Raw genomic sequence first — 26893 nt, forward strand, 5'->3', positions numbered from 1 at the left:
TGCTTCTGTATATATATGTATGTATATATATATATATATATATATATATATATATATATATATATATATAGTGGTTTGTGATGCCTTGGGTTATGTTTGTGATTGTGTGGTAGGATCCAGGCTCTGCTACAGTGGGTGTATGACTCGTCCCGAGTTGCTGCCCTGAAGCAGAGTTCTCCGTTGAGCTATGTGGGTCCAAGCGCTCCGCCCTCACGGGAATATGGTTTGCTCATGCCGTCCCCATCACATCTGCACTGCGTGGCCTCCGTCTTATGGCACAGTTATGAGCTGCCTGTGGACTACGACTTGCCCGGTCTGCTCAACAGAGAGCTTTTCGAGTGAGTCTGCAAGCACACTATCTTTTTACAGTCTTTCAATACAAAATGTTCAAGCAAGAGTTTTGGATGAATGCGTGTTTATGCCCGAGGTGCGTTTTGGTGCTCTGCACTGGGAAAGGCTGAAAGTACATATTCTGCTTTTTCTTTCCCGCACTCTTCTATATTTCATTCTCTCTTCAGGTATGAATACTTAATGTAGAACGAGTAGAACAAAGTGAAACAACCTTCGCTGTGTACGTGGAGCAAATAAAACAGCGGCAGCCTTTTCCATTAACAATTCAGAGCATTAGTAAATCATGAGGCTGTTTTTAGGCAATCTGAACTATTAATTCAAGTGCTTCTTGTCTTTTTCTCTGTCTCTTGTAGGTTGTTGTACAACTGGTCGATGTCTTTGCCCTCTAACATGGTTTTAAAGAAGGCTGTGGACAGCTTGCTTTGTTCCATGTGCCATATCCACCCTAGTTACTTTTCTCTGCTCATGTCCTGGATGGGTATCGTGGCTCCCCCTGCTGCCCAGACAAATGCACAGCGCCGTATGGCCATGACGGACGATGGCAAGAAGCAGCATGATTTAAACAGTGCCGCCTCCCTCACAGATGACTCCAAACATGCTCGGACACCAGTAACTGTGCCCATCTCGCTCTCAGAAAGCCAGTTGGTGACCCTGGCAGCTGCGTCCCAGTCTCCCGGTGCCATTCAGCAGCTGTTGGACTCTGGTCTGCCTTCTTTGCTTGTTCGCAGCTTAGCTGACCTTTGCTGCAACCTGTTGGTCAGTGCAGACCTTCCCTTGCCTGCTGGATTCTCCGCACAGGCAGAGAGACGCTCATACTCATACAACCAACCCACGTCATCCTCAGCAAACAGGCCGCCACTGTCTCCTGAGCTGGCAGCGCCCGTATTGCGGTTTCTAACAGAAGTAGGAAACAGTCACACCATGAAAGACTGGTTGGGTGGGCCAGAAGTGAACCCACTCTGGACGGCACTGTTGTTTCTCCTGTGCCACTCTAGTGCCAGTGGGGCTGCTAATGCCAGTGCAAACCGTGGCAGCAGCAGCAGTATTTCTGGGCACAGTGCATCACCCAGCACCTCACACGCCAGCACCGCACCTCACACCTCAGGGGCGTCTTACTCACTGGTGTCAACGAGCCGCAGCAGTGGACTCACCACCCAGCAGAGGACAGCCATTGAGAATGCCACAGTGGCTTTCTTCCTGCAATGCATCTCCTGCCATCCAAACAACCAGAGGCTCATGGCACAGGTGTGTTTGGGGTGCTTTTTTGAGTCTCATTTGATGTTTTTCATAGACAACGTAGTAAATCTAAAAAAATAAATAAATATATTATTACATGTGTAGACTACAGCCTTGTTAGTTGTTAGTATCTATGTTCTTTGGGTCGTGATGTTTTAATTACATTAATATTAGATTTTATTAATGTTTATATATATATGTGTGTGTGTGTGTGTGTGTGTGTGTTTATATATATAACATTATATGTGTGTATGTAAGTTTCAACTAAAACAAAATAATTTAAATGTTGTCATTTTAAAATAAAATTTATAAATTATGAATAATTATTCATAATTAATATTTGTAAATAATTATAAACATGTTTTAAATATTAAAATAATATATATAATTAATTATATATAATATAATATATTTTAAATACTATAGCTATATATATATATATATAGATATATAGCTAATTTAATTTATTTTAAAACCAGAAAAGATTATTCCAAGATTAGCATCAAGAAATATATATTCACATTATATGTATTGAATAATAGTATAATTTCTGTATTATTAATTATATAGTTAGGTTAATTTATTTGTATAATGCTTTTTGTGTCATTTCCAGAGCAGCTTTACAGAAAGTCATACTGTTATGTCTATAATGCCTTAGTGCATTACTATAGAGCAAGTTTTAGGGCTGGGTGATATGGTGAAATATAACAGTGATACAAGTGATATGTATTTTTCTTTGTTTGTAAAGGTTCTGTGTGAGCTGTTCCAGTCAGCTCCTCAGCGTGGGAACGTTCCAGTCTCAGGGAACATTTCTGGATTTATACGTCGGCTCTTCCTACAACTCATGCTCGAAGACGAGAAAGTTACTGTCTTCCTTCAGTCTCCCTGTCCGGTAGGTGATCACACACACATATACACACAAAATCTTACAGCATATGCTTTGAAAATCTATCTAAAGCTGAAACATTGCTGTTCTAAACTGATATTTTATTGTATATAGAAGTTGTTTTGCTTGGTTAGTCTGTTAAATAATTTATTACTGTTGCTGTAAAGCTCAGAAAAGCCTCTTCACTTACAAGGAAAATTACCCTGACCTTTACATCATCTCAGAGGGATTTAAACCTCCACTGCCTCTGAGCTGCAGTTCTTTTCAAGGCAGATAGGACACCACTAGGGGGCAGATTTATCCTCAAATCCTTGTCAATCATGCAGGAGTCCACACACTGGTGCATTTTAGGAGTACCTGTACCAAGTTGTTTAGCTGGGGAAAATGGCTAGTTTAGCAGAAAATAACGAGTTGTTTGAGAAAATCATTTTGCAATTCTGTCCGGTGTTGCTAGTGGTGCAGCAATTACACATTTCACCTTTTAATATAATCTAAATGTTGGAGGACATAACCAGCTCACCCCTTATATGACATGTAGAGTTATGCCTCTCCTTCGACTGCCAAACCGGAACGAAGCCAAATCGTAAAGACGTAAGACGTCTTTTTTTAGCCGGAGAGTCGTTCAGCAGGTCGTTCCTCCAGTAAATTACGGCGGGACTGTGTGCGTTTCAGGTCAGATTAATCATCTGGCTTTCACAGAGAGTCCCGACAGAGGAGCTCTTAAAAGTGAATGTTTACACATTAGATCAGGACAGAGTGGCGTACGATCCGGGGCGTCTTCTCAAAGGCAGGAGCCAGGAATGTCATTTTTCCCTTTTCGATGTACCTTTAAGTCCACCTTCAAGGGAAATTAAGTTGTCTGGATCACCCATGTAGATAGTGGAATCTTCAGAGATGCATATTGAGTTGTTGTTTTTTTTTTGCCAAATGCCATTGCTTTCAAATTCCTTGTTTGTTTTTCCCTATAGCTGTAGTGTTAGAAAACTGACATCATGATGATTATCACTAAACAGTCAAATGACATTTAAGGCAATTTTAAATATCTTAAAAATACAGATTGTTCACAATGAAGTGAAATAGAGAGCTTGGTATGCAGATGCGACATAAATTGCGATATTTTTCAAATGATAACATGACTGATTAATAGCTTGAACTGGAAATTAAATGAAGAAATCAATGCAAAAATTATTCTATAGGTGCATTTTCATGATAAATTGAAGGTCTAACATTTTAAGGTCATCTGTTTTTGGTTTCTGTCTTTCTCTGCTTTAGCTGTATAAAGGGCGCATTAATGCCACCAGTCACGTGATCCAGCACCCCATGTACGGAGCAGGGCACAAGTTTCGCAAACTGCATCTGCCCATCTCAACCACACTGTCTGAAGTATTGGACCGCGTCTCAGGTATGAGGACATTGTATTACACTACCGTTCTAGAGTTTGGGATTTGTAAGATTCGATTTTTCTTTTAAAGAAATTAAGGCTTTTATTCAGTGAAGAGGAATTAAGTTAATTGAAAATTACAGTAAAGTCAATTATTTTGAAAGATTCCTGTTTCAACTAATGCTGTTCATCAAAGAATCCTGAAAAGGTTTTCAACATTGATAATAATAAGAAATGTTTCTTGAGCACTAAATCAGCACCATATACTGTTTTTACTGTATTTTTAATCAAATAAATGCAAACCAAATAAATCAAATATATTTAACAATCTTACTTACAAACTTTTGGATGGTGTATGTTGACAAGAAAAACATAAGAAAAATAAGAAAATCTTATTGCTCTTGATTGTTTTAATCTTTTTTTTTTTTAAGTGAGTGAAATACTATTTAATCTGCTAAATTGTTACGTAATTGTGCAAATTTCACTGGTATTGTTTTTGTGCCATTCTACAAAGCTGTCTACAAAATCACTCATTCACACTTTGGATAGTTGCATCTTCACCCTCTAGCCACCAATTTAGCCAAAATACTAGAAATAGCATGTCCAGCAGTCTCGTTTTACATGCGCACTGCATTATTAGATCCTGCTTTTGCCACATCTTCAGACTTTCAAGTTCTGATGCACAAAGCACGTAGGTCTGGATATGCCGTGTGGCATGGCCATCAGCATGTGTTTGTGATGAATGGCTTGTCTCCAGAGACCTTGAGCACGGCAGATATAGTCTTCGTGTTCTCAGAAGACGGCGAGAGTCACAGTATATATGTAAGATGTCCTGTCTCTGAGCCGTTCTCATGCTCGCATCACTTCCACTGATGGAAGACCCTCACAGGAAGCATAGCATGTTGTTATCGTTATGAATTGGTGTGTCTTCTCAGGGATATTACATCTTTACCATTAATAATTCAGATTATCAGTTAAGCTGACAAGTACATCGATGCATATGTCTCTAAAGGGAAATGTATTTTAGAGCCACAGGCTGATTGAAGAATGCATACACACACACACACACACACACACACACACACACACTGTGAAATAACATTTAAAGATCTTGCATTTTTTTAGACACGCCCAGCATCACGGCCAAACTGATCAATGAACAGAAAGAGGATAAAGAGAAGAAAAACCATGAGGAAAAAGAAAAGATGAAGGCCGATAATGGTTTTCAAGACAACTACAGTGTTGTTGTTGCCTCAGGTACTGTTTAACCCTGTTTTTATATATTCCCTCGGAGTTAACAATCTAATCATAGACCTTTGATTTAGTTTACCCATGTTGCATCTCGTCTTCATGCTTTGTTTCAGGTCTGAAGTCTCAGTCGAAGAGGGCCTTGTCCACTCCTCCCCGTCCCCCGTCCCGACGAGGGCGAGTCCTCAGTGACAAGCTGGCAGCTTCCTCAGGAGTCGATCCGTCTGCCAAAACCATCAGCGTGCCTGTCTTCCACCTCTGTCACAAACTACTGCCGGGTACAAACACACACTCTTGTTCTGTCACGCGCTCACATTCTGTCCGGTCCTCTCGCCCACTCTGTACTCTTTGCGTTCCCCCTCATCTCCCACCCTTCGCTCTTCCATACAGATTAGGATGAGAGTAGAGGTCACCTCAGTGCCTGTCCCTGTCTGCCTGCCACTTCACCTTACTGCATTTATTCAGAGATGCAGAGAGTCTGATGAATGTCAATTTCAAAGCTTCATTCTATCCCTCTGATCTCTCGTTGTCTCATTCCGTCCCATATAAAAAGCCTTTCAGTACTTCAAAAGTGAAGTGTTTGATTCCTGCTTCACTAGTGTCACCAAATGGAAATGGAACAACCAAATGGAATCTCACTTGCCTGCCATTTGGTTGAAAAAATGGCACACATCTGATTCAAAAAAGTGATTTATTAATCAGTTGAAAATGTTTTGATAAACTCTGGTTGAAATCTTTTTCTCCCCAGGTCAGCCATTGCCGCCGGAGATGACCTTAGCTCAGCTGCTGACACTGCTGTATGAGCGTAAACTTCCTCAGGGATACCGCTCCATTGACCTGACGGTCAAACTGGGGTCAAAGGTCATCTCAGACCCCGGCCTGTCCAAGACCGATTCCTTCAAAAGACTCCGTACTGAGAAAGGTATGCAGACATCTCAAACATAGACACGTGCATAGTTTTCATGAATGTAAATGAAGCTGAAATAAAATAGAAATATTAGTGTTTATAAAACTTAAATGAAAATTAGAAATGCTTCCTTGGCAAATAACTGAAATGTGTAAACTGATGTACTAAAATGACAAAAACAAAAAAAATTGAGAAAAATTATGAACAAAATTATTAAAAGATGAAAACGTAACAAGCTAATTCAGAGTATTAATATATAAATAACACTGGTCACGAAATGATCAAATCAATTCAGTTAGATTTGATGCTGTTTTTATTTTAATTTGATTCGACTTGGACTCATTTGGGTATGTTACGGATGCAATGTCAATTTTTCTTGCCAATAAAAGAAATTCACTCTGCTATTGCTGTAAATTGTACAGGGCTGACTTATTCCAACCAGTAACTGAAGAACTGTTAGTTTAAAGAACCTGCTCATAAGAATCATTCATTTGGGAATCGGACTACGCTGGTCACACTGTACATTATTGATTCACTAAAAAGAACCTGCTCAAAAAAAAAAAAAAGATTGTACAAGTCACACAATGTTTTGGACTCACTAAAAAGAACCTGCTCATAGGAATCCTTTTTGGAATCAGACTACTTTGCTCACACTGTGTGTATTTGATGCACTAAAAAGAACAGGCTCTTAAGAGTCATTCATTAGAAACTCAGTAGAAAGGGATTTCTTGCCATTGTTTCGTGATACTCAGCCTGTGCTCCTACATATCCCGTTTTCTGCCAGCCTAGGGAAAATGATTGGCCTTGTGTGTTTGTGCTTGCGTATGCGTGTGTGCCCACACATATTTCCCCCCTAGTGTCCTGCACCGTCAGATGTCAAATGATTTTGCTTTGCTCTGTCAATGATGTGTTCGTGCTTTCTGAGGGATAAAAAAAGCCGCCCCTGTCCTGACAATGAAAGCTGCCTCCCCACCAGATTGCCAATATTCTTGATTGATTCTGCCCTGTTGGAATGAGCGAATGTTCATACACACATATATACAGAGTTCCTGTTAAAGCTGATGATGGCAGCTCAGGTGAATCCGCTAACACAGACAGATTTCTGGATGTCACCTGTGACGGGAAAGTGTCTTGCCAGTGTCCTAATCAGGCACGACAAAACGTCAAGAGATGAATCTGACAACTTCTCATGTTAATCGGAGTCTTTTTCCTAATCAGCAATGACAAGTGATGTGCAATGATACAATTGGTCAGTCACTTGGTTTTTACATCACTGGTAGTTTCATCCAAAATCCATCTTTACTTGTATTTTAAAGGAAAATTAAACAGTTTTACTAGTTTAACAAAATCAGCTTGACAATTGAGCTTACAATTCCCAGTAAGCTTCCACTGTTATTGTTACATTAGCTGTTCCTATTTAAAATTCTTGTTTTTAAAATGTATTAATTAAAAAAAAAATTCTACAGCTGCATATGCATGCAATTCAAAATATGATTTAAATTAGCAGGACAGAAAATTTTTAATAAAATATATATATAATGCATATGTATATATAATGTGTGTGTGTGTGTGTGTGATTGGTTAATTATATATATTTAAATATAATTCAATAATTTTTTCTGGTTGCAACAATCATATCTGATGTAGAGACGGTGTGGCAGTATTTTGCTTTCAGTGAGTACAAAAAGTGAATTAACAGTTCAAAGTTGCCATGTTGTGCCTTGAGACAACAGGGTGTTATACGGAACTGAACTCTGAGCTCTCAAACTGTTGAATTTTCATCTGGAGGTGAAGATCTGGCACTATTTGTTTACTTCGCTCCACTGGCTTTTCCCGAGAACACAGCGTTTGTTTGTTTGTTTGACTCAGTAAGGAGTCATGGAGCAGCCTGCGTTTGATGGCACCCGTAGAGTCTGGCATCAGAAGTTTTCAGTTTAGTGATGGTGCCTGGGGGACTCACCCCACCCTCCGGCTAATTGGCCGTCTTAGCGGAGTCAAATCACTGTTGGTGTACCAAACTCTGCTTCTTTCCACACACTTTCATCTCGCACCCCTCCATCAAGGAGCTGAAAGGATGCACACCGGCCCAGGGATAATTCTCTCCTCTCTGCCTGGAGTCTGTACATCTCTCTGTGGAGGAAGTGTATGGAAGACACTCCAACCACAGGCGGTGTTCTGAACCGTTGCTGCTTGCTACTGTAATGTTCCATCGACCTGTTGGCAATGAGTTTGTGCTTGGACATAGACGCCAGACTTGCAAATTAGGTTTTTTGAGACTTGCTGGTCTGTTACAAAACTAAGATCAAATACGCCCTACTGACTTCCCTATAGCAATTGTGGTGTTAGAGTATTTCACAGCTGCTTTGTTCATCTCTCCAGCAAGAGTTTTTGGCTTGGAGTTTTACATTCATCTGCTGTTTTCCTTGCACTGATCTCAACATCAAAGAGACAAAGATCTCTGATTCCGAACCAACCAACTGAAATGACAACAAGAGTTTAAAAGAAAAAAAGACTGATTGTACTGTCCCCAGAGTTTAAATCCACGAGTAGTCTGTAAATACATGTTCTTTCTCAGTCTCACACTTGTTCTGTTGTTGGCCTTCAAAGAGACCGGACTGAGCAGACTAACGTCCTCTCTAGGAAGCTAAATCTCTAAATTAATTATCTGGAAAGCACCACCTCTGCTAAAACAAAAATTACATTTGAAATTATTATTTTTTTCCATGACTAAAAGTCATAGAAAGTAATACATGTTACTATAGCGAATGTACTTTTTTTAAGTTCATAGGCTAGAAATTGCTCTTCGGTAAAGTGAAACTTGCTCAAAAGTCAGTGATGACTGGTTTGTAAGTGAATTATTCTTTTGATTTAATGCTTTTTTAGTAAATCCATTAAACCATTTCATTGTTTTATTAGTGAATCTGTCTGAATTGAAACAATTTAAAAAATTGGAAAGCTCATGGAAAAGTCTTATTGCTTATTTAAACTAGTAATTTAACTGTATAGAATTATATAAATACACAGGAATATTGATACAGTGACCTAAATTATTGATGCAATATTGTTGAAAGCAGAATCACAATATATCAATATGCACTTTTATTCAAAAGTTTGAAGTCAGTTTTTAGAAATTTTTTGAAAGACGCTTATCCTCACCAAGGCTGCATTTATTTAATCAAAAATACAGTAAAGCAGTAATGTTGTGAAATATTACTATTTAAGAGAACCATTTTGTATTTTAATAAATTGGAAAAAAAAAATATTCCTGTTGAATTTTCTGCAGCCATTACTCCAGTCTTCAGTGTCACATGATCATTCATAAATTATTTTAATATGCTGATTCAGTGCTCAATAATAATTTATTTCTTAAAAATAAAATTAAATAACTCAAAGCTTTTAAAGGATAATGTAGTATTTTATGTTTACTAAGAATGGTAGCAGGAGCTTTTAAGCATTAAACACTTTTTGTTTTATTGTCAGCTGTATTTGGGTCTCTGTAAATAAATTTAATTGTCTTAACTTGAGACATTATGTCAGCAGTAAACTCTGTAAAGCAGGTTTGCGTTTGAGTGCGGATTCATTTCTATTCTGAGTGTACACAAACATTTAACAGCCCATATTTCCTGCGACTTTCTCTTCATTCTCTCGCATCGATCCTCAATCTCAGTAAAGAAAAAACCTGATTTACAGGAATAATCTGATTTATGAGAACAGATATGAGCCCTTGTGCAGTACTGCTCGGTTGGCATCATGGTTTATGATGTGAACAATTGAGACCACTTTATTTACAGCTAGACGTTTTAAGATTTTATTGATGACAGATTGAATGATGCGTTTCCTTTCTGCTCTTTTCCTGTAGATCACTGTGAGATGCTAAGCGGCTGTCCAGATGATGAGCCAATGACCCCTGGTGACGAAGGTTTGGATGCTGCAGTAGATGACACCCTCCTAGAGACCAGCCCTATCCAGTCCCCCTTGCAGGTTTTCGCAGGTATGGGCGGCTTGGCGCTCATTGCAGAGAGACTTCCCATGCTGTACCCCGACGTTATCCAGCAGGTCAGTATATCTGCAAGCTTGCTCTCTTTACAAAATCAAATTCTACCGCATAGGTAATTTTTTTGTAGCTTCACTCCATTTCTGCTTCATAAGCCCTTACGAGCTCGCCCGGTGACCGCGAACTCGGGTTAGTCAGCATTTCTGGCCATTTGCGTGCCCTCTGAGTCCGTTTGTCCGGATCGTTCTGTGCAGGTCAGTGCCCCAGTGGTGCCATCCACTACACAGGAGAAGCCAAAGGACAGTGATCAGTTTGAATGGGTCACCATCGAGCAGTCTGGAGAGCTTGTTTACGAGGCACCCGAGACCATCGCAGCTGAGCCTCCGCCCATCAAATCCTCCGTTCAGACCATGTCGCCCATCCCTGCCCATTCACTGGCGGCATTCGGCCTGTTTCTGCGGCTACCGGGATATGCTGAGGTTCTGCTAAAGGAGAGGAAACATGCGCAATGTCTGCTCAGATTGGTGCTGGGGGTCACAGATGATGGAGAAGGAAGTAAGTACCACTTAAGTACAAGAAGCATTACTTTTGAATTTGTTTTCAATTTAGCAATCGATTTTGTTTATATAAAGTGAATCTAGGTTTTTTGGCAATATACGACTATTTCATATTCACTGTGTGTTGTTCACGTATCCATTAGCCCTGTTTGTGTGTTTGAGAGAGAGATTATTGATTGAAACAGCAGACTGATGTGGAACGCTGTTTTTTTGATTCCCTCATCAGCAACCGCTGCATATCTGTGTCTGCCATCAACTGCTTAAGTCACTGTCTCAGAGACCTTTCAGACTCCTCTCTCATATTAAACAGGCTATTACTAAAGGACAAAGTGTCAGTTTTTATGCGTACATGAGGGTCTGTGTAGAGTGCATATGACGCATATTTCCTCACCAGAATATTATGCTCACCATTCGATTTTTTTAACTTTGTATGCACAGGTCGCGCATGCGAATTGACTTGGTTTTGCACTAATCAGTTGTTCCACAAGGTGGCAACACTGGCTCAGGCTGTTGTTTCACAGTAGAACACCAAACTAAAGAGATGGAACAACAATATCGGAGGCTAACAACAAAAGACGCCCACATTGACAAGCGCTTGTGTGAGAGGGTTATGAGATTAAAGACTACGAAGATGTTTTTATCAGTCATAACTTTTGCGCAGACACTGGACAAAGATGATGCTTTCTAGAGTGCATGCGTTGACTGCCTGTATTTGCGTACACCTCAGATGAACTATACTTTGAAAGGCTACATGTACGACTACGTGCGCATGCGTTAAAAAACAACAAAAAAAAAAAAAATGTATACTTGGGTCTTTACAGTTTTGTTCAAAAGTTTGTTTTTTTTTATGTTTTTTTAAAAGAAGTCCCTTTTGGTCACCAAGGCTGCATTTATTTGATCAAAAAATACAGTAAAATTTAGTAATACATTGAAATATTATTGCAATTTACGATAACTGTTTTCTATTTGAATATATTTTAAAATGTAATTTATGATGAAGTTATTATTATGATGAATAGTTCAAAGTTTGAAATAGAAAACTTTTGTTTTCTACATTTTAAATGTCACTTTAATGTGATAATTTAATGTGTCCTTGATGAAAAATAGTATTAATTTATTTTTTGATCCCAAATTTTAAAGAGTAGTGTATCCATCCCCTTTTCTTAAGCATTTTTCAGCTCTGACCCAAACCTTCTGTCTGTTTCACAAGTTGCCTAAATTGGACAAGTGAAGAGGATCAAATAGAGCTATTGCATATATGCAGAACTGATCCATTACTCTATCCATCATAAACCCTATCATAACCACCTCTACTAGTTCAAACAAACCTTCAGCTGAGAATCAAACTTCTCTAATGGCTGTTATACATAAATACCCTACAGGCAGATACACACACAATTCTGCGTTTGCCCTACGGGAAGCATTGATTGGGTTACTCTGCGGTTGCTTCATCGATTGGTTTAATTGAGCCTGGATTGGCTGCCCACTGTGTATTTCTGTCAGTCTGGACTGTTGATTGGTCATCTGATTGCTTGATGTATTGGTAGGCTGGTTAAGTTTGTTATTGAGTGCTAGAGAAAATTATATTTTGATTGTTTAAATCTGGTTTTTCTCATCTAGAGATTTCTTCCAATTCTCTCCATCTATCTTTCTTCCTCAAGGTCACATCCTGCAGTCTCCCTCTGCTAATGTTCTGCCCACGTTGCCCTTCCACGTGCTCCGGTCTTTGTTCAGCTCAACTCCCCTTACCACAGATGACGGGCTGCTGTTGAGGCGTATGGCTCTTGAGATCGGTGCATTCCACCTCATCCTGGCCTGCCTATCTGCCCTCAGCCATCACGCTCCCAGAGTGCCCAGCGGCAGTGCCAACTCCAGTGAGGTCCGTGTTAACCCACTCACCGATTATGGTCCATTTGGTCCACAACAATCATCTTTCTTGTGACAACCATGAGAACATTAGAATGTAACCACACACATTTACATATCAAAGCATTCAACTAAAGATTGACTGTGTGAACTACACTGGTACACAGTTAAATGAATCAGAAGGGGAATTTAAAGTATTAGTTCACCCAAAAATAAAAATTCTGTCATTAATTACTCACCCTCATGTCGTTCCAAACCCGTAAGACCTTCGTTCATCTTCTGAACACAAATTAAGATATTTTTGATGGAATCCAAGAACTTTCTGATCCTCCATAGACAGCAATACAACTACCACATTCAAGGCCCAGAAAGGTAGTAAGGACATCATTAAAATAGTCCATGTGAAATCAGTGGGTCAACCTTAATTTGATAAAGCTATGAGAATGCTTTTTGTGCATAAACAAGTCATTATTTTTGTTTTCTTTGTGCACAAAAAGTATTCTCATAGCTTCATAAAATTAAGGTTGAACCATGGACTATTTTAACGATGTCCTTACTACCTTTCTGGGCCTTGAACGTGGTAGTTGCGCTGCTGTCCATGGAGGATCAGAAAGCTCTCGGATTTCATCTGAAGTATCTTTCAATTCTATATGTTCTATATGTCAATTCTATATGTTCCTTGTGTTAGTAACAGGCCACAATAAAGTAGTTACTTGTGTATATAATCTTCCTCTTAATCTTCATGAAAGAAATAGTAATGCCTGATTTGTGAACGAGTCGTTCTTTTGAGTTAAATATTTTCATTGATTCAGTTCACAGAACCAGTCTGAATAATTCATTCACAATCTGAGATCTGTTTCAACGATCCAGACTAAAATTATAAGTGGACTTCAGGGAAAAATATAATGATAAAAAACAGTATGAAACGGCTCTGTTCAGATAATTTGTGAGTGTGTGCAGGGGAAGGAAAAGACACTCCTATAATGACCTTAATGGAGATGTTTCTCAGACTGAGATGTCATTTTATTAATGACTGTGGTAGCCATTCTTTACAGACTGCTGAATGGCTCTTTATGCAGAGCCCTTGACTTAATGAGGAGAGGTGTGTGAGTGAGAGAGAGTGAGCACAACCACTCATTCAGGTGTAGTGTAGTCCTATTAAAACAGAAGGTATAGAGAGGAGTTGGACGGCTCTTTTAGTCATTACATGATTATGTGGAGTTTCACGCAGCTGAAATGAAAGTGTCTTCACAAAGGACAGCTGCAGCACAATCATAATGAGAAAATAATGAAAGAAACGACCATCATCATCAGACCCCCAATACCAAAGCAAATGACTTTCATAAAAATCAATATTCAGCCCTCACAGACAGGTTTTATTAAAATCAATTTTTTTAATTCCAGTGTTTAATAAGAGAAAAAAAAGCATATAAATGATACTCTGTGCAAGGGGGTGTGTCTGTGTGTGAATATATAGTTTGGGGAGGGGTGGATTCAGGGCTGAGGATTTGAACGGTGGCCAGTGGCCTGTAAGAATCATAATGGGCGTCCTTGGGGCGGCAGAAGTATTGGCAGAGAAAATATTAAACCCACTCGCTCTCAACCGAAGAAGAGCACTGCGGTCAGCGCATATTTATTCTGCTCTCTCTTTCACTCTCCTATTTGTCCCTCCTTCGGTATTTTCACTATCAACATCTTTGCACAGTCAAAAATGAAGACTTGTGATACTTAAGCTGGTTTGAGTCCAGCCTGCAACCATTCATCTATTTTCTTCCATGCTACCTCCCATAATATCACAGGGTCCAAAGTAAAGTACACACTATGGAATTATGGGAAATGCACCACTCTTCTTTTTACCGTGCTCCTAGCCTATTATTTAGCTGATGCACAGCTTCTGACCGCATTGTTTCCCCTCATAATGTTGTGACATGCTGTCAGTCTTTAAAGCAAGCAGTAAATTTCAGCATGGCGTCACGTCTGGAACGATCAATGTCAAAAACCAGAGTGACAAAGTGTGTGTGGAAGAGAAAGTCTAGGAAACGCATCTTCCTTTCCTGTCTTTCAATCTCTCTCATTTGGAAGTAGCTTAAAGGGATTTTTTAAAAGAAATGACTACTTTTATTCAGCACGGATGTTTTACATTGATCACAACTGACAGTAAAGACATTTGTAGTTACAAAAATTTATATTTCAAATAAATACTGTTCTTTTGGGCCTGTTTACACCTGGTCATTTCATGTGTTTTCGCTGATCGGATATCTATCTGATTTGTTAAAACTTTTCCATTTACACTTGGCCACATAAATGTGTCGTCGCAAAACGGATTTAAATCCGATCTTCAATTCCCGCGCTATATTTAAATGTAATGGATTTCACGTCAACGAAATCAAAAGATAAGCACTGCATTTTATTATTTATCAGCTCATTTAAAGATCAAAGACTGCAATAGGAGAGCGCGCGGCATCAGCACTGGAAAGACAAGTTTGTCTTACTACTTTTAACGAAGATGATTGTGTGTTGACCGTCTGCATCTTACTTTGTTTCATTCACGGCAGTTTGCGCGTTGGCTTGCTGAAGAGATACTCAGCTACTCGTCTGCGGTGATGCATGTTGCATTAGCGCAGTCATATCTGACTATAATGTCATATAGCCTAAGCCTATAACACGCTCTCACACATTTATTATTTTAACATTTTGGAAGGAGTAAAATTTACATATGTGGTTTCAACAACCAGATACATTTACACTGATCCAGTTTTGTCTGGAATGCAGCCCAGACCACCTCCTGAAGTGGTTTGAGCGATCGGATTTATATCCGTCTCGAATGCGTTTCGGAGGGCATTTACACCTGGTCTTTTCACGATTGGATAGCTATCCGATCAGACAAAACGCATGAAGTGACCAGGTGTAAACAGCCCCTTTGATTTTTTTAAATAAAAGAATCCTGAAAAAAAAGTTTAATGGTGTCCACAAAAATATTAAGCAGCACAGCTGTTTTCAACATAATAAATCAAATCAGCATATTAGAATGACTTTTGAAAGATTGTGATACTGAAGTTTGGAATAATGGCTGTTGAAAATCCTGCTTTGCCATCGCCGAAATAAATTACATTTTAAAATATATTAAAACAGAAACTGTTGTTTCAAATTGTAATAATGTTTCACAATATTTCTATTTTAACTTACATTTTTATTAAATAAATGAAGCCTTATTGAGCATAGGGGACTTGAAGAGCGAAGAACGATTGGGGAAAATGTTAGCCAATCAGTTCATTAGCATGTTAGCAAGTCTTAAAGATACAGTAGCATGAACTTCCAGTTTAATTCTTGCTCTCAGAGACTTTCAGTTTTCATGTACAACTAAATTGTGATAGTGAGAAATAATAGAAAAAGGGTTAAAGATCAACTCCATTGTGAAACCTACAGTTGAGTTTGTGTTTGTGCTGCAGCCCCAGGTCTCTAGTGGGCATGTCGGTGGAACCACAGAGGAACAGCAGCTGTACTGGGCCAAAGGAACAGGCTTTGGCACAGGCTCCACTGCGTCAGGCTGGGATGTTGAGCAGGCTTTGACCAAACAGCGTCTGGAGGAGGAGCACGTTACCTGCCTCTTACAGGTGTGGGTTCATCGAAATAATACAAATGAGATTTCGAGTTTACACCTGTTTGGATGTGTGATGGTACATTCTGTGTCTCTTTCAGGTTTTGGCAAGCTATATCAACCCATCAGGCTGCGTGGGATCTGGTGAGACCCTCTCAGGAGAGGTCAGAGGTCACAGCAGCTCACTGCTGCCATCTGTCCTGCAGGAACTGCTCAGCCAGTCCTGTCTCATCCCCGCCATGTCTTCATACTTGCGCAATGACTCAGGTAGGACACATGCAGCTCATGGGATGTGCTCTGCGCTTTACTGTTTGCAAAATGAGAATGAACAACTTTTAAGGTGGTTAAAGAGATGATGCAGTGTATCATTTGCATGTGTGCCTGAGAAAAAAAATTTGTTACACGTTCCACTTTGTGCCTCATTGTGTATGGAGACAGCAGGTGGAGCCCCTGTCTCTTCTGAGTGGTCTCTCTATCTCTCTTTGTCAACCATGTTGTTGTTCTCAGGTGTTAAAGGGATAATTCACCCATTTGCTCATTCCTGTGTTGTTCCAATCGTGTGTTTTGGAGGAATTATATTGCTACATAAAGAAAGTGAAGAAGAATAACAAAAAAGCATGATCAAAGTATCATTGAATTATTCGCATGACGCTATACACAATATTCCAAGACTCCTAAAGCCATATAATAGCTTTGTCTGAGAAGCAGACTGAACTTACGTCGCTCAGTCACTTTACTTTGCATGTTTGTGAGAGAAGTAGCAATGTTTGATTTCTTACCGAATCAGTCCTTTAAATCAAATCTATTCAATGAATCTGAATGATTTTCAGATTTCAGTGAATGATTTTCATCAGTCAGACTGATTAGGTTCTTGAGTTTAACTCATCGACTCAATGATCTAGTCGTGCAGTTAACAGCTGAACGGAGGGGAAGAATGTCAGTGAATAATGGTCTGTTAATCACGTTAAAGGTGACATATCATGAAAATCTGACTTTTCCAGGTTTTAAGTGCTATAATCAGGTCCCCGGTGCATCTACCAACCAAGGAAACGTGAAAAAGATTAACCCAGTAACTTTGTTTTGGTAAGCCTTTTTCTGCAAGCATCTGAAAAAACGAGCGCGTCTGATTTCGCTCCCCTAGTGATGTTGCAGAGGGATCATATTATAATATTACCGCCCCTTAATTTGTAAGTTTCCACCCACGGCGCCGTCATTTTGATTTTCGCAAGTGACAACAGTGTACCAGTTCTAATGCCATGGCGAAAGTTTGAGCAAATAAACATGCAATTTACATAACCGATTGTTTTTGTAACTCGTGTGTTTTGTGTGTGAATGAGAACTTAGTTTAGTACTCGCATGCTGTCTGGTGGCCGCCTTCTGTCCGTGTGCTTCAGATGTGTGCACTCAGAAAACCGTATATCAGAAGTTTAAACTAATATGGTTTAAAACGCATGATTTCAGTGCGATAAACATGATAATCAGAACCAAAACGTATGTTTTTAGCAGGTATGAGCAGTAATGGCAAAAGCTGGGAAAGGGGGCAGGGAGCAGCAGCTCATTTGCATTTAAAGAGACAGGCACGAAAAACAGCGTGTTTCTGCTTCCACTCAAAATGGGCATTTTCAAAATGATATAATAAATGATCTGTGGGGTATTTTGAGCTGAAACTTCACAGACACATTCTGGGGACACAAGAGACTTGTATTGCGTATTGTAAAAAGGGGCATAATATGTCTTCTTTAAAGTCTTGAATACACTTCATGATTAGGCCTATGTCTCAATTTCCAGTCTCAAAGAGTCAACACTATTTGCCAAAATTTAGATCTGGTCTGCAGATTTTATTTTAAGCAGAGTTGACAGATTTCAGAGAAAATTGCATAATCTATGACGACATGGGCACAGACTTATATTTTTTTTTTAGATTCAGATTAGTGGTCGACCGATACTGGTTTTTTGACAGCCGATGCCGATATCTTGGAAAGCAGGGTGGCCGATATAAAGCCGATATAATTTTATTTATTTTAATTAATGTTTAAGAAATCGTCTCCAGTGATGCTGAACTCTCCACCTGTCCGTATTCAATTCACACGGATCGACCGTCACGCAGAGAACACGCGATCATGCAGGATACAAATGCACACTTCACAAGATCTCACAGCTGGATCCGACTAAGTTTGCAAGCTTTGTGAAATTAAATGTTCATTAGTCATTCAAAGATTTGTTTAAAAGATATAAATGCGTATTTGCTGAATGCTGACGGCAAACAAAGTATTATAATGTTTGCCTTTCTATTACTAATATAAAAGCAATCGTTATAATACTTTTTGTATGCATTTTAATTCCTTTGTTTAACCGTTCTATCTGATTATTAGACAGACTTCTATCCGTATTAGACAGAACTGTTAATGACGATGGCGAACAAGAGGGAGAATGTGAGCACTGCTCAGGCACTGCCACTGTCAGACAAAATAAAAGTCCCGCCTTGAACGCATCGGCCAAACAGGAAAACTTATCGGCCAATGCCGATATTTAAAAAATGTCAAATATCGGCCGATATATATGTCAACCACTAATTCAGATTTCTATTCCATCCAGCGGAGTACATCAAACATTTTGATATTGAGCTCACGTTGTTTTCATTTCTCATGCGTCTCTTTGCAACAAGGCAGATGTTTCTGTGTAAGATTATTGTGTTTGGAATGAATTTAAAAGTCTGATCCTCAATTGTTTACTGTATGATGCCTAGTTTTTCTCTGCAACCATTTGCAAAATCACCAAGTTGACTGGTATTTTAAAATCTGTTCCCTTTTTTAAAAATGTTGTAGTGTGTTCCAGCCTTAAAGATATTTTTATGACTTTATAAGACCTTGAATATTGAACATGGGTCCTACCGACCACAATTACAAAACTTTTATGGAGTTTTGTATCCTTTTTGAAACATCAAATTTCCAGTCCCCATTCATTCTAATGGAAAAGACTGACCAGTACATTGTTTAAAAAAAATGGTAGAATTTTTTTTTAATTTCTGTGGTTTAAGAATAATTTTTAAAAGTCAAAATATTCCCCGTAGTATCTCAATTAATATGAACTAATAAAACTCAGTAAACTCAGGCTATTAATACTTTTGTATTAATAGCCATGAACAAACACTGCTTTGTTGGTTTAAAGAACCAGAAAGTGGTGTGTGTTTGTGTTGTGCGTTCAGTATGTGTGTGTGCGCCGAGTGTTTATTTCTCTCCGGCTTAATTAAATAAGCGCCGATAAAACGATGAGTGTAGTAATTAGCTCCAGATATCAGCTGGAGGTTTCAACCCTACATTGACATGGTGTGTGTGACTCAAATCAACCAGAACAACTCACACACACACACACACACACAAACGTTCTCTCTAAACACACTCAACCAGCAGGGGGAGCAGCAGTTGGTCAATCTCATGAACAACTGAGCCAATAAAACACACACACCGTGTTAAAGAGTGTGTGTTTTGAGCCCTGATATCCTTAGCTGTCTTTGTGGCAGTGAAACAGGAAATGAGCGTCTCCGATTACCCCTGCTGTAATAATGCCCCATCCACCTGATGAACAGGAGGGAGAAGAGATGAGAATAGATGGACTACTGCTTCCAAAAAGCATTAAGAAACAGCCAAGGGGCAAATAACAAAGAGTACAAGATTACAGTGTAGAGCACTTTGTGTATATGGACAGCCACAAGCACTTATTTTCATTGAGGAAGTGAGGTCTGTTCTGGCTCACACAGGTTACAACAGTCTGTCCAAACTCTCATTGTCTCTCGCTCCCCATCCGGCACGTTCATTTAATACCTTCTCTCAAAGATTATTATGCTACTTCCTTTCTCTCCCCCCAGAGGGGTCGTCAAACCTGCTGCTTCTCTCGACTCCATCAGCTCTTCTGCGTATTTTTACGTAACCTTCTGGTAATCTGATGGCAATACTGTTGATAAATATTACAATCATTTTTTTTTTGCATTGCTTTTTTGTTCAAATTCAAGAATCATGATTTATATGAAAATTATGAGGGGAGAATTGGATAGTACTATGATAAATTTGGAGGAGAGGTGCAGAGAGTGTGTGAAATGGACCCTTTACACTTGGGTTTGGAACTAAACAACAAAAAATAGCAATGGGAACTATTTAAGAAAACAGCATTTAAGAAAATGCATCTTACAGTAGACAGAAGAGAAGAAGGTGCCAAATTTGCTGTCTCTCTCAACTATGTAAAGGTGATTTAAAAAAAAACAAGAAATTAATATTTTTTTTATTCAGCAAGGATGCATTAAATTGATTGAAAGTGACATTTGTAATTTTGCAGTGAATTCCTGTTTTACATAAATGCTATGCTTTCTATTTATCAAAGATTCCTAAAAAGTGCATCTTTTTAGCATCTAACACTCACTTAAATGTAGTATTTAACACTAATAATTTAATAACATTGATAACATTGTATTTTTTTCTGTTGACTTTGATTTTACTAATTGACTTTCATTGTATGGGTCCAAATTCATCCTGTACATTCTGATGTTGTGATGCCTAATTTTCATTTTTTTTTAAACAATTGATTAGTTGTTAGTGTTTTCTTCATTTTTAATCTAAATAAACTAGTATAGCATTCAATATGTATGTTACTGGCCATAAAATGAAAACATCAACTAAAATCTTACTGTTGGTACAGTACATTCCTATTATGTATCCATTCATTTAAAATGCTAGCTAACTGGTAAATGAAACAAGAAAATCATCATTATTTGGCATTATTTTTATGTACAAAAGACCAAGCGTTTGTGTTAATGTGGGTCTGTAGGACATGCAGTTGCTCTCTATGTTGTATTTATTTCCGTTTGCTTCATAGTCCCTTGAAAGCTGTTTTCATTACAGGGATATCACACTCGCCTACACACGGCACCCCTGACATATGCTGTGAGGCTCGTGTAATGTTCGTGTGTGTTTGAAACAGTGCTGACGTGGTGCAGTCATTAAGTAGGGCAGGTTTTTGAGGTGCTAGAGTCTTTTCCCTGAGTGTAAATAGAAATTATCACTGTGTTCTCTCGTTCATCTCTTCTCCCACCCCCTCAATATGGCTCCCTGTTCTCTCCATCTCTTTATTTATCTAGTGGTCTGCCTATGGAGACATTTTAAGGCATCATTGCTGTGCTTTTACAGTTAAGACTTTTAGTTAGGCACTTTAATTATGCCACCTCGTTTTAGCTAAATTCGAAGGAGCTGTTGATTATACCCTTTGCAGAAAAGGCAGTCCCAGAATGCATTGAGATGCACCCCAAAAAAATTCAAGATGGTGGGCGAATGAATTATGCTTATTAGAATTTGTTCAAGTTGTAACCTATGTAGAAGTTAATGAAGCATCATGATGGTAAGGATGCTGTCTATGTAGGACGAGAAGCAGTTTACTGGGGTTTGGAACAGAGCTCCTGTACGAAAGGTGGTGAAGGTAATGTTTTGTGTTTAGCCTGTGTGTCTCTGTGTTGATATATTGGCCTGTGAAGAGCAGATATGCGAATAAAGCACTTGTGATTCATATGTCTTTGACCACCGTGTCACGTGTAAACCTCACGTGGGCGGCTTACACAGGACCGTTGACCCCTGGAAACACACACATCCCCCTGCATTACGCCTGCAAGCTGTATCTGAACTGAATCATAAGTTCCTTATTCATACGTGTGTGTCAGGAGGCCATGTCCATCAAAATGCTGGAAGTGCGTTATTTATATTACTCTGAGGTTTGGTTAAGCTCTTAGGATTGGCGAAGGTGGCTATACTGGGTGCTTCTTGCTGGTGTAGAGGGTTTAATTTAATCTTGAGAGAGGGTTTACACAGATTTTAGGCTTGTTATAGACGGTTTGCTCTTCTGTAAGTATGTTTACATGTAGCCTACATTTATAATTAAGCAACAGCAGGTTTTTTGTGGTCTTGCTAGTCTTTATCCCCTTGTCCAATGCATAACTGAATATTTAAAGAGGTAAATACGTGTCACCTCAATCTTTTGGTGCAAAAGGCAATTGTAGTCTGATTAATATGAAAAACAGAATGGTACAATTTCAGTCAGTCGTTTATATGACAAAAAGGCTAATTATTGACTGAAAATTAACTTTTAAAGTGTATGCAAACATGATCTAAGAACTGGTTTAGAGGGTTTAAACTAATCTGAGAGCTGGTGTAAAGTGTTCACACTGATCTGAGTGCAGGTAGAGAGGTTTTCCTCTGGTCTGAGAGCTGGTTTACACTGAGCCGTTGTAGTGGGTATTTGTATGTGATGATAAGCCCTGCAGGTACATGCTGATTTACAGCGCAGGCCTTTATTACAGCAGTGCCCTGTGGCTTTGGAATTTATTGAGGGACCTGAGACTATGCGTAAAGCCCTGCTAACATTTCCGCAGGCAGATTTTTCGGAACACATTTCAGTGTGACGTATCGTAACACACTCCGATAGAGAGCAAACACACTCACACAGAAACACAACCCTTTTCTTGCCAAAAAAATACAAATAATCAATCACATGCACACATTTTCAGGCTTGTTGGTGTTGGTTGGTGTGTGAGAGTTGGAGGCTGTTTAGAGCACATTCACATGCATGAAGCTCCCATCAACCATTTCTACCACTCTCTATCACATGTGACAGGAAACTGACCTCTGCGTACTCAAAGGGCTTAAAAACACCTCCTTCACCACTGGGAAAGACGGATGAAAATATTGAAGCTTAGTAACCATCTCTGCCCCAACCTCCTCCTCCCTTTTTCCCTTTTCACAACTGTTTGTTATTTTACCTGCCTGTCTTTATGGTTCTCTAAGCTCTACTAACACTCAAAAACCCAAATGCATGACTCACACCCAAAGATGTGCAGGGCAGCACATACGTGATTGGTCAACTCTGGTCTTGTTGAAACAAGACCATCTGATACAGCTAAAGCATTTTTCTCACACATGCATGCCATTCACAACGTCCCGATCCATAGAATATAATTTTATTGATTAGATTCCCTATGGCACAGTACATCTAGTATGTAATCATGTATCGATACAAAAGCGTTTTCCTTTGCACAGAAACAACGTGTCTGACACGGCACTCAAATCAGACAGAAAACACACACGCACACTCATATTTGTCTGTTTATCTTCCCGCCACCAGTCAGAAAGGAGGAGGAACTGTAGTGAAAAAGTGTCCAAATGTCACCGAACTGCCTGTTCCCACAAGGTCCAGCTTTTCGAACCTGCAGATGGGTCCCGGAGTGTCTCATTCTCGCTCTTGTTCTCAATAGAAAAATATTTCAGAATTCCAATTTTTCCATTTTATTGCAGAACTCTTTCTATTGGTGGATAAGTTCGGAAGGAGTCGTTCGGTCACCCTGTGATGTTCTTGTGTTTGACCAATAGGCTTTTTCTGCGTACCTGTGTCCTTGTAATTGAAGCCAGGCAGTGCTCGATGTAATTCCCACCACCGGGGAAACTCAAGGTCCCTTGGCCCATGACCACATCCTGCAAGGGTACAAATCCAAGAATCACTCTCAGTGTGTCCAGAGATCTGCGTTAAACAGGCGTCCATCACATCGAGATGTATATATCCATAAGGGGTCAGAGGTCAAGAGCAAACGTCACTTCCCCCATCCTGAGCAGCCCAGTGTCATCTTCCACGTTCTTCTCTGTGAGATGTCAACCCTTCTGTCATATCTCCTGTGGACACCGCCCCTCACCTCCACCTGCTCTCAACCCACGTGGATCCTTCTTCTCACAGAGTAGTGTAGATGTAAACAAACACGATGACGAAGAGGTTCAAGAAGGTGCCAATGATCCCCAGCAGGGCCAAGATGGACTCCTCTCGTTCCTCTTTACCCTCTTGCGCCCGAACCTCCTCTATACTGACGGTGGTCCTCCCCATTCTGACCCCCCCACCTCTGTCTCCAGGGTGCTTATCTGTGGAGAAACAGGAGAGCAGAATGAGACAAACAGTTGACAAGACATGGAAGCCTCTTTTTGGTGGTCACCAGAAGCACTCATCCAGAGGCCAGACCGAACGCTCTGTGGAGCGGCACGGAGGGTGAGATTTCCCTCTCTGCTGATTGCCCATCTGCGAGTATGAACACAAAAGCGGATGTGTCCCCCCACCTCCGTGATGGATTTCCCCCTCAGAAAATGATATTTCCCTGCAGAGCTGCTACAACAGGGCAACTCTCGGCAGCTGAGATGATTTACTGTACGTTTAAACCTTCTCACTTGCTGTTCGCTTCTGCTACGCACACTAAACGATTTCTCTTTTCTCATCCCGTCATGGTTTATGGTGCCACATTCGTTGGAGCAGACATAGAAGCGTATACATCCAGGTTCATACAGCTAGGTACAAGCACATCAACCTCGATAAGCAGCCTGGGGCCAAACGTACAGCTCGGCGAAGTGGACAAGAAAGCAGGTACACAGATTGACTGACACAAATGGAAAGCAAGATGGAAAGTATAGCAAGAAAACAGGGAGTCTTACCCTACGACGTGGGAGATCTGGGGAAAGATCCAGCATGCTGTGGGCTCATCACAGGAGAGGCATATCTGGGCTAGCGGCAACATGAGGACCAGCTGGCCAAACGTCCGATGTCCCCGATATCGTAAAGGAGGAGAAAAAAGAAATTGAGAGGTGGAGAGAGAGAAAGAGGGAGAAAGAGTAGGTCTACAACAGCATCTCCTTGAACCGTGTGCGTTACGCAGACAACAATCTCAGTCCCCAACGTCCCTCCCCTTCGCTCTCGCTCTCTCTCTACCTCTCCCTCTGGCTTTCTCTCGCTATTTCTGTCAGTATTACAGCCTCCTTATGTATCACCAGCCCTTCCTTTTGTTCCACGCTCATTCAGATATTCTTTTATGTTTCTCCGCGTTGTTTATTTTTTTTATTCTTTGCTTGAACGCCTTACACCTTTCATTCAAGAGATGCTTGGAGAAATCCGCTTTCCCCCCCCTCCCTCTTTCTTGTTCTCTCTCTCTCCTTTTACTTAAAAAAAAAAAATAACTCTTCGGCTCTGTCTCCCCTCCTTTCTCTCCCCTCCCTCTCACTGTCGCACACTCTCGTTCTCTGCTCTGTCACTCTTGTCTATCTGACCCTTTTAGCATCTGAAAGCGGGGCTTCTCAGCATTTGTAACAAATACGACCCCCACCTTATCTCCTTCGCCTCCTCCGCAATTTCTTTCCCTTCTTCTTTTGCGCTCCTCTTTTTCCGTGGGTGTAAAAGTGCTACAGATGCACGCAAACTCCTCCGGATGCTCGGCAGATCGGTGACCTGAGGCTGCGAGCTCCCCACCCTGCCGTTCTCTGTCCGTAGCCGATGGCAGTCTTGTGGTTATAGGTCCCGTCTCGAAGCCTGAAAGCAGTGTGCATTGCATAACCAAGCAGAGCGACTGGTAACCGCGGAAACAGAGCGAGCGAGGGAGATCGGGAGGGTGGGCGGCGAGGAGGCTCACACGTCAAATGTCTTTATTGCCAAGAACAATGTAGAGCTACTCAGAAATGAGGAGAAGGATCCTAATGGAGAGGAGGTGTGGGATGGTGGCCCGAATTTATATTTGGGATTTGATAGATCACGTATGTACACAAAACCATCATGAAGTCTCCTGTCTTCTGATTATTGGTGATCTGAGACTATTTTTCAGGCTTTTTTGATTATTTATCCAGTTTTTGTCCTTTTCAGAAAGTATACTCTTATGGAAGAACACTAAGACTATGAAAGCCTATGTGCATAGACATTTTTTTATCGTGTTTCTGTTTTTATTGGTAGTGATAGTATAGGCAGGAAATGATGAGAGATTAGGGCTAAAATGATAGGAAATGTTGCGAATTGGATATGAACTTGTGATGGCTACTTAAACACTAATTCTTAATGTTTCAGAACTGGTCTGCTAACCTATAGGTCAATGCACACAGTTTTTTTTAAAGAGGAAGTACAGCAATTTCCTCAAACTATTTTGATTTTACACACTAAAAATCCTTCAAACAAAATAAATTAACTTAAGCAACACTTCTTAAGAAACAATTGTTTTTAAAGCATGTACTTTTAACATATGTGTATTTTGTCATATTGCACTGTCCATTTTTTCCTTTTCTTAAAGTATAAACAACTTAATTTCAACTTAAAAAAATTTCAAAGTAAAAAAAGGCAAAATCTGACAATAAGTCTTAATATTTTATGCAGCATTGTTATGTTTGAAGGATTTGTCTTATTTCTACTGTGAAACATGTCAAAAGACTAAATAAAACAACTAATTAAGAAGTCATTATTGGTCGCGCCAATACAGCTTCATTGCGCTACGGGAGTCCCGAGTTCGAATCCCGACTCGAGGACCTTTCCCGATCCTGCCCCCTATCTCTCTCCCACTTTGCTTCCTGTCAGTTCTGATCTCTCCTATCATAATAAAGGCCAAAAATAAATCTTTAAAAAAAGGAAAAAAAAGAAGTAATTATTGTGAAGAAGATGCAAGAACATCTTTTATAGGACAGTTTAGAAAAAGATCACATTAGGGCCTTTCGCACCGCGGGAACCTTTTCATAGTACCAGAACTAATTGTGGAACTACCCAGTTTTTGGCGTGTTCGCACCGCTGGAACTGGGTGCTTTTTTAGTACCGGACTGCCTTTTTCGAGAACCAAATTAGCTCCTACTCCGGAGCAGGGTCTAACCAGCACAACTGGTACTAATCGTGACGTAAGTAGACACTGATTGGCCAAACGCGTACGAAAACACCCTCACCCGCCATGATTTAAAACGCCGTGTAAACATACTGTAAACATTGTGTCAACTTATTTCGCAAGTATGGAGAACAGCGATAGATGGACGGACGCTGAAGTGCAGGCATTTGTAGCAAATG

The 26893-nt window shown here is 40.0% G+C and overlaps 1 protein-coding gene across 1 annotated transcript in view; it reads left to right on the top strand.

Moving 5' to 3' along the window:
* LOC107670830 (baculoviral IAP repeat-containing protein 6-like) overlaps window positions 1-26893 on the top strand; it is a 104332-nt gene that overhangs the window by 48533 nt on the left and 28906 nt on the right. The window contains exons 54-65 of the mRNA XM_016463599.1: window positions 114-338; window positions 705-1596; window positions 2336-2479; window positions 3746-3875; window positions 4980-5111; window positions 5219-5380; window positions 5851-6024; window positions 9869-10065; window positions 10258-10558; window positions 12222-12439; window positions 15876-16040; window positions 16126-16291. Coding sequence (XP_016319085.1) covers window positions 114-338; window positions 705-1596; window positions 2336-2479; window positions 3746-3875; window positions 4980-5111; window positions 5219-5380; window positions 5851-6024; window positions 9869-10065; window positions 10258-10558; window positions 12222-12439; window positions 15876-16040; window positions 16126-16291 — 2906 coding nt within the window. The remainder of the gene's footprint in view (window positions 1-113; window positions 339-704; window positions 1597-2335; window positions 2480-3745; window positions 3876-4979; window positions 5112-5218; window positions 5381-5850; window positions 6025-9868; window positions 10066-10257; window positions 10559-12221; window positions 12440-15875; window positions 16041-16125; window positions 16292-26893) is intronic.

Source organism: Sinocyclocheilus anshuiensis, unplaced genomic scaffold (genome assembly GCF_001515605.1).
Source record: "Sinocyclocheilus anshuiensis isolate Anshui unplaced genomic scaffold, SAMN03320099.WGS_v1.1 scaffold784, whole genome shotgun sequence".
Taxonomy (NCBI): Eukaryota; Metazoa; Chordata; class Actinopteri; order Cypriniformes; family Cyprinidae; genus Sinocyclocheilus; species Sinocyclocheilus anshuiensis.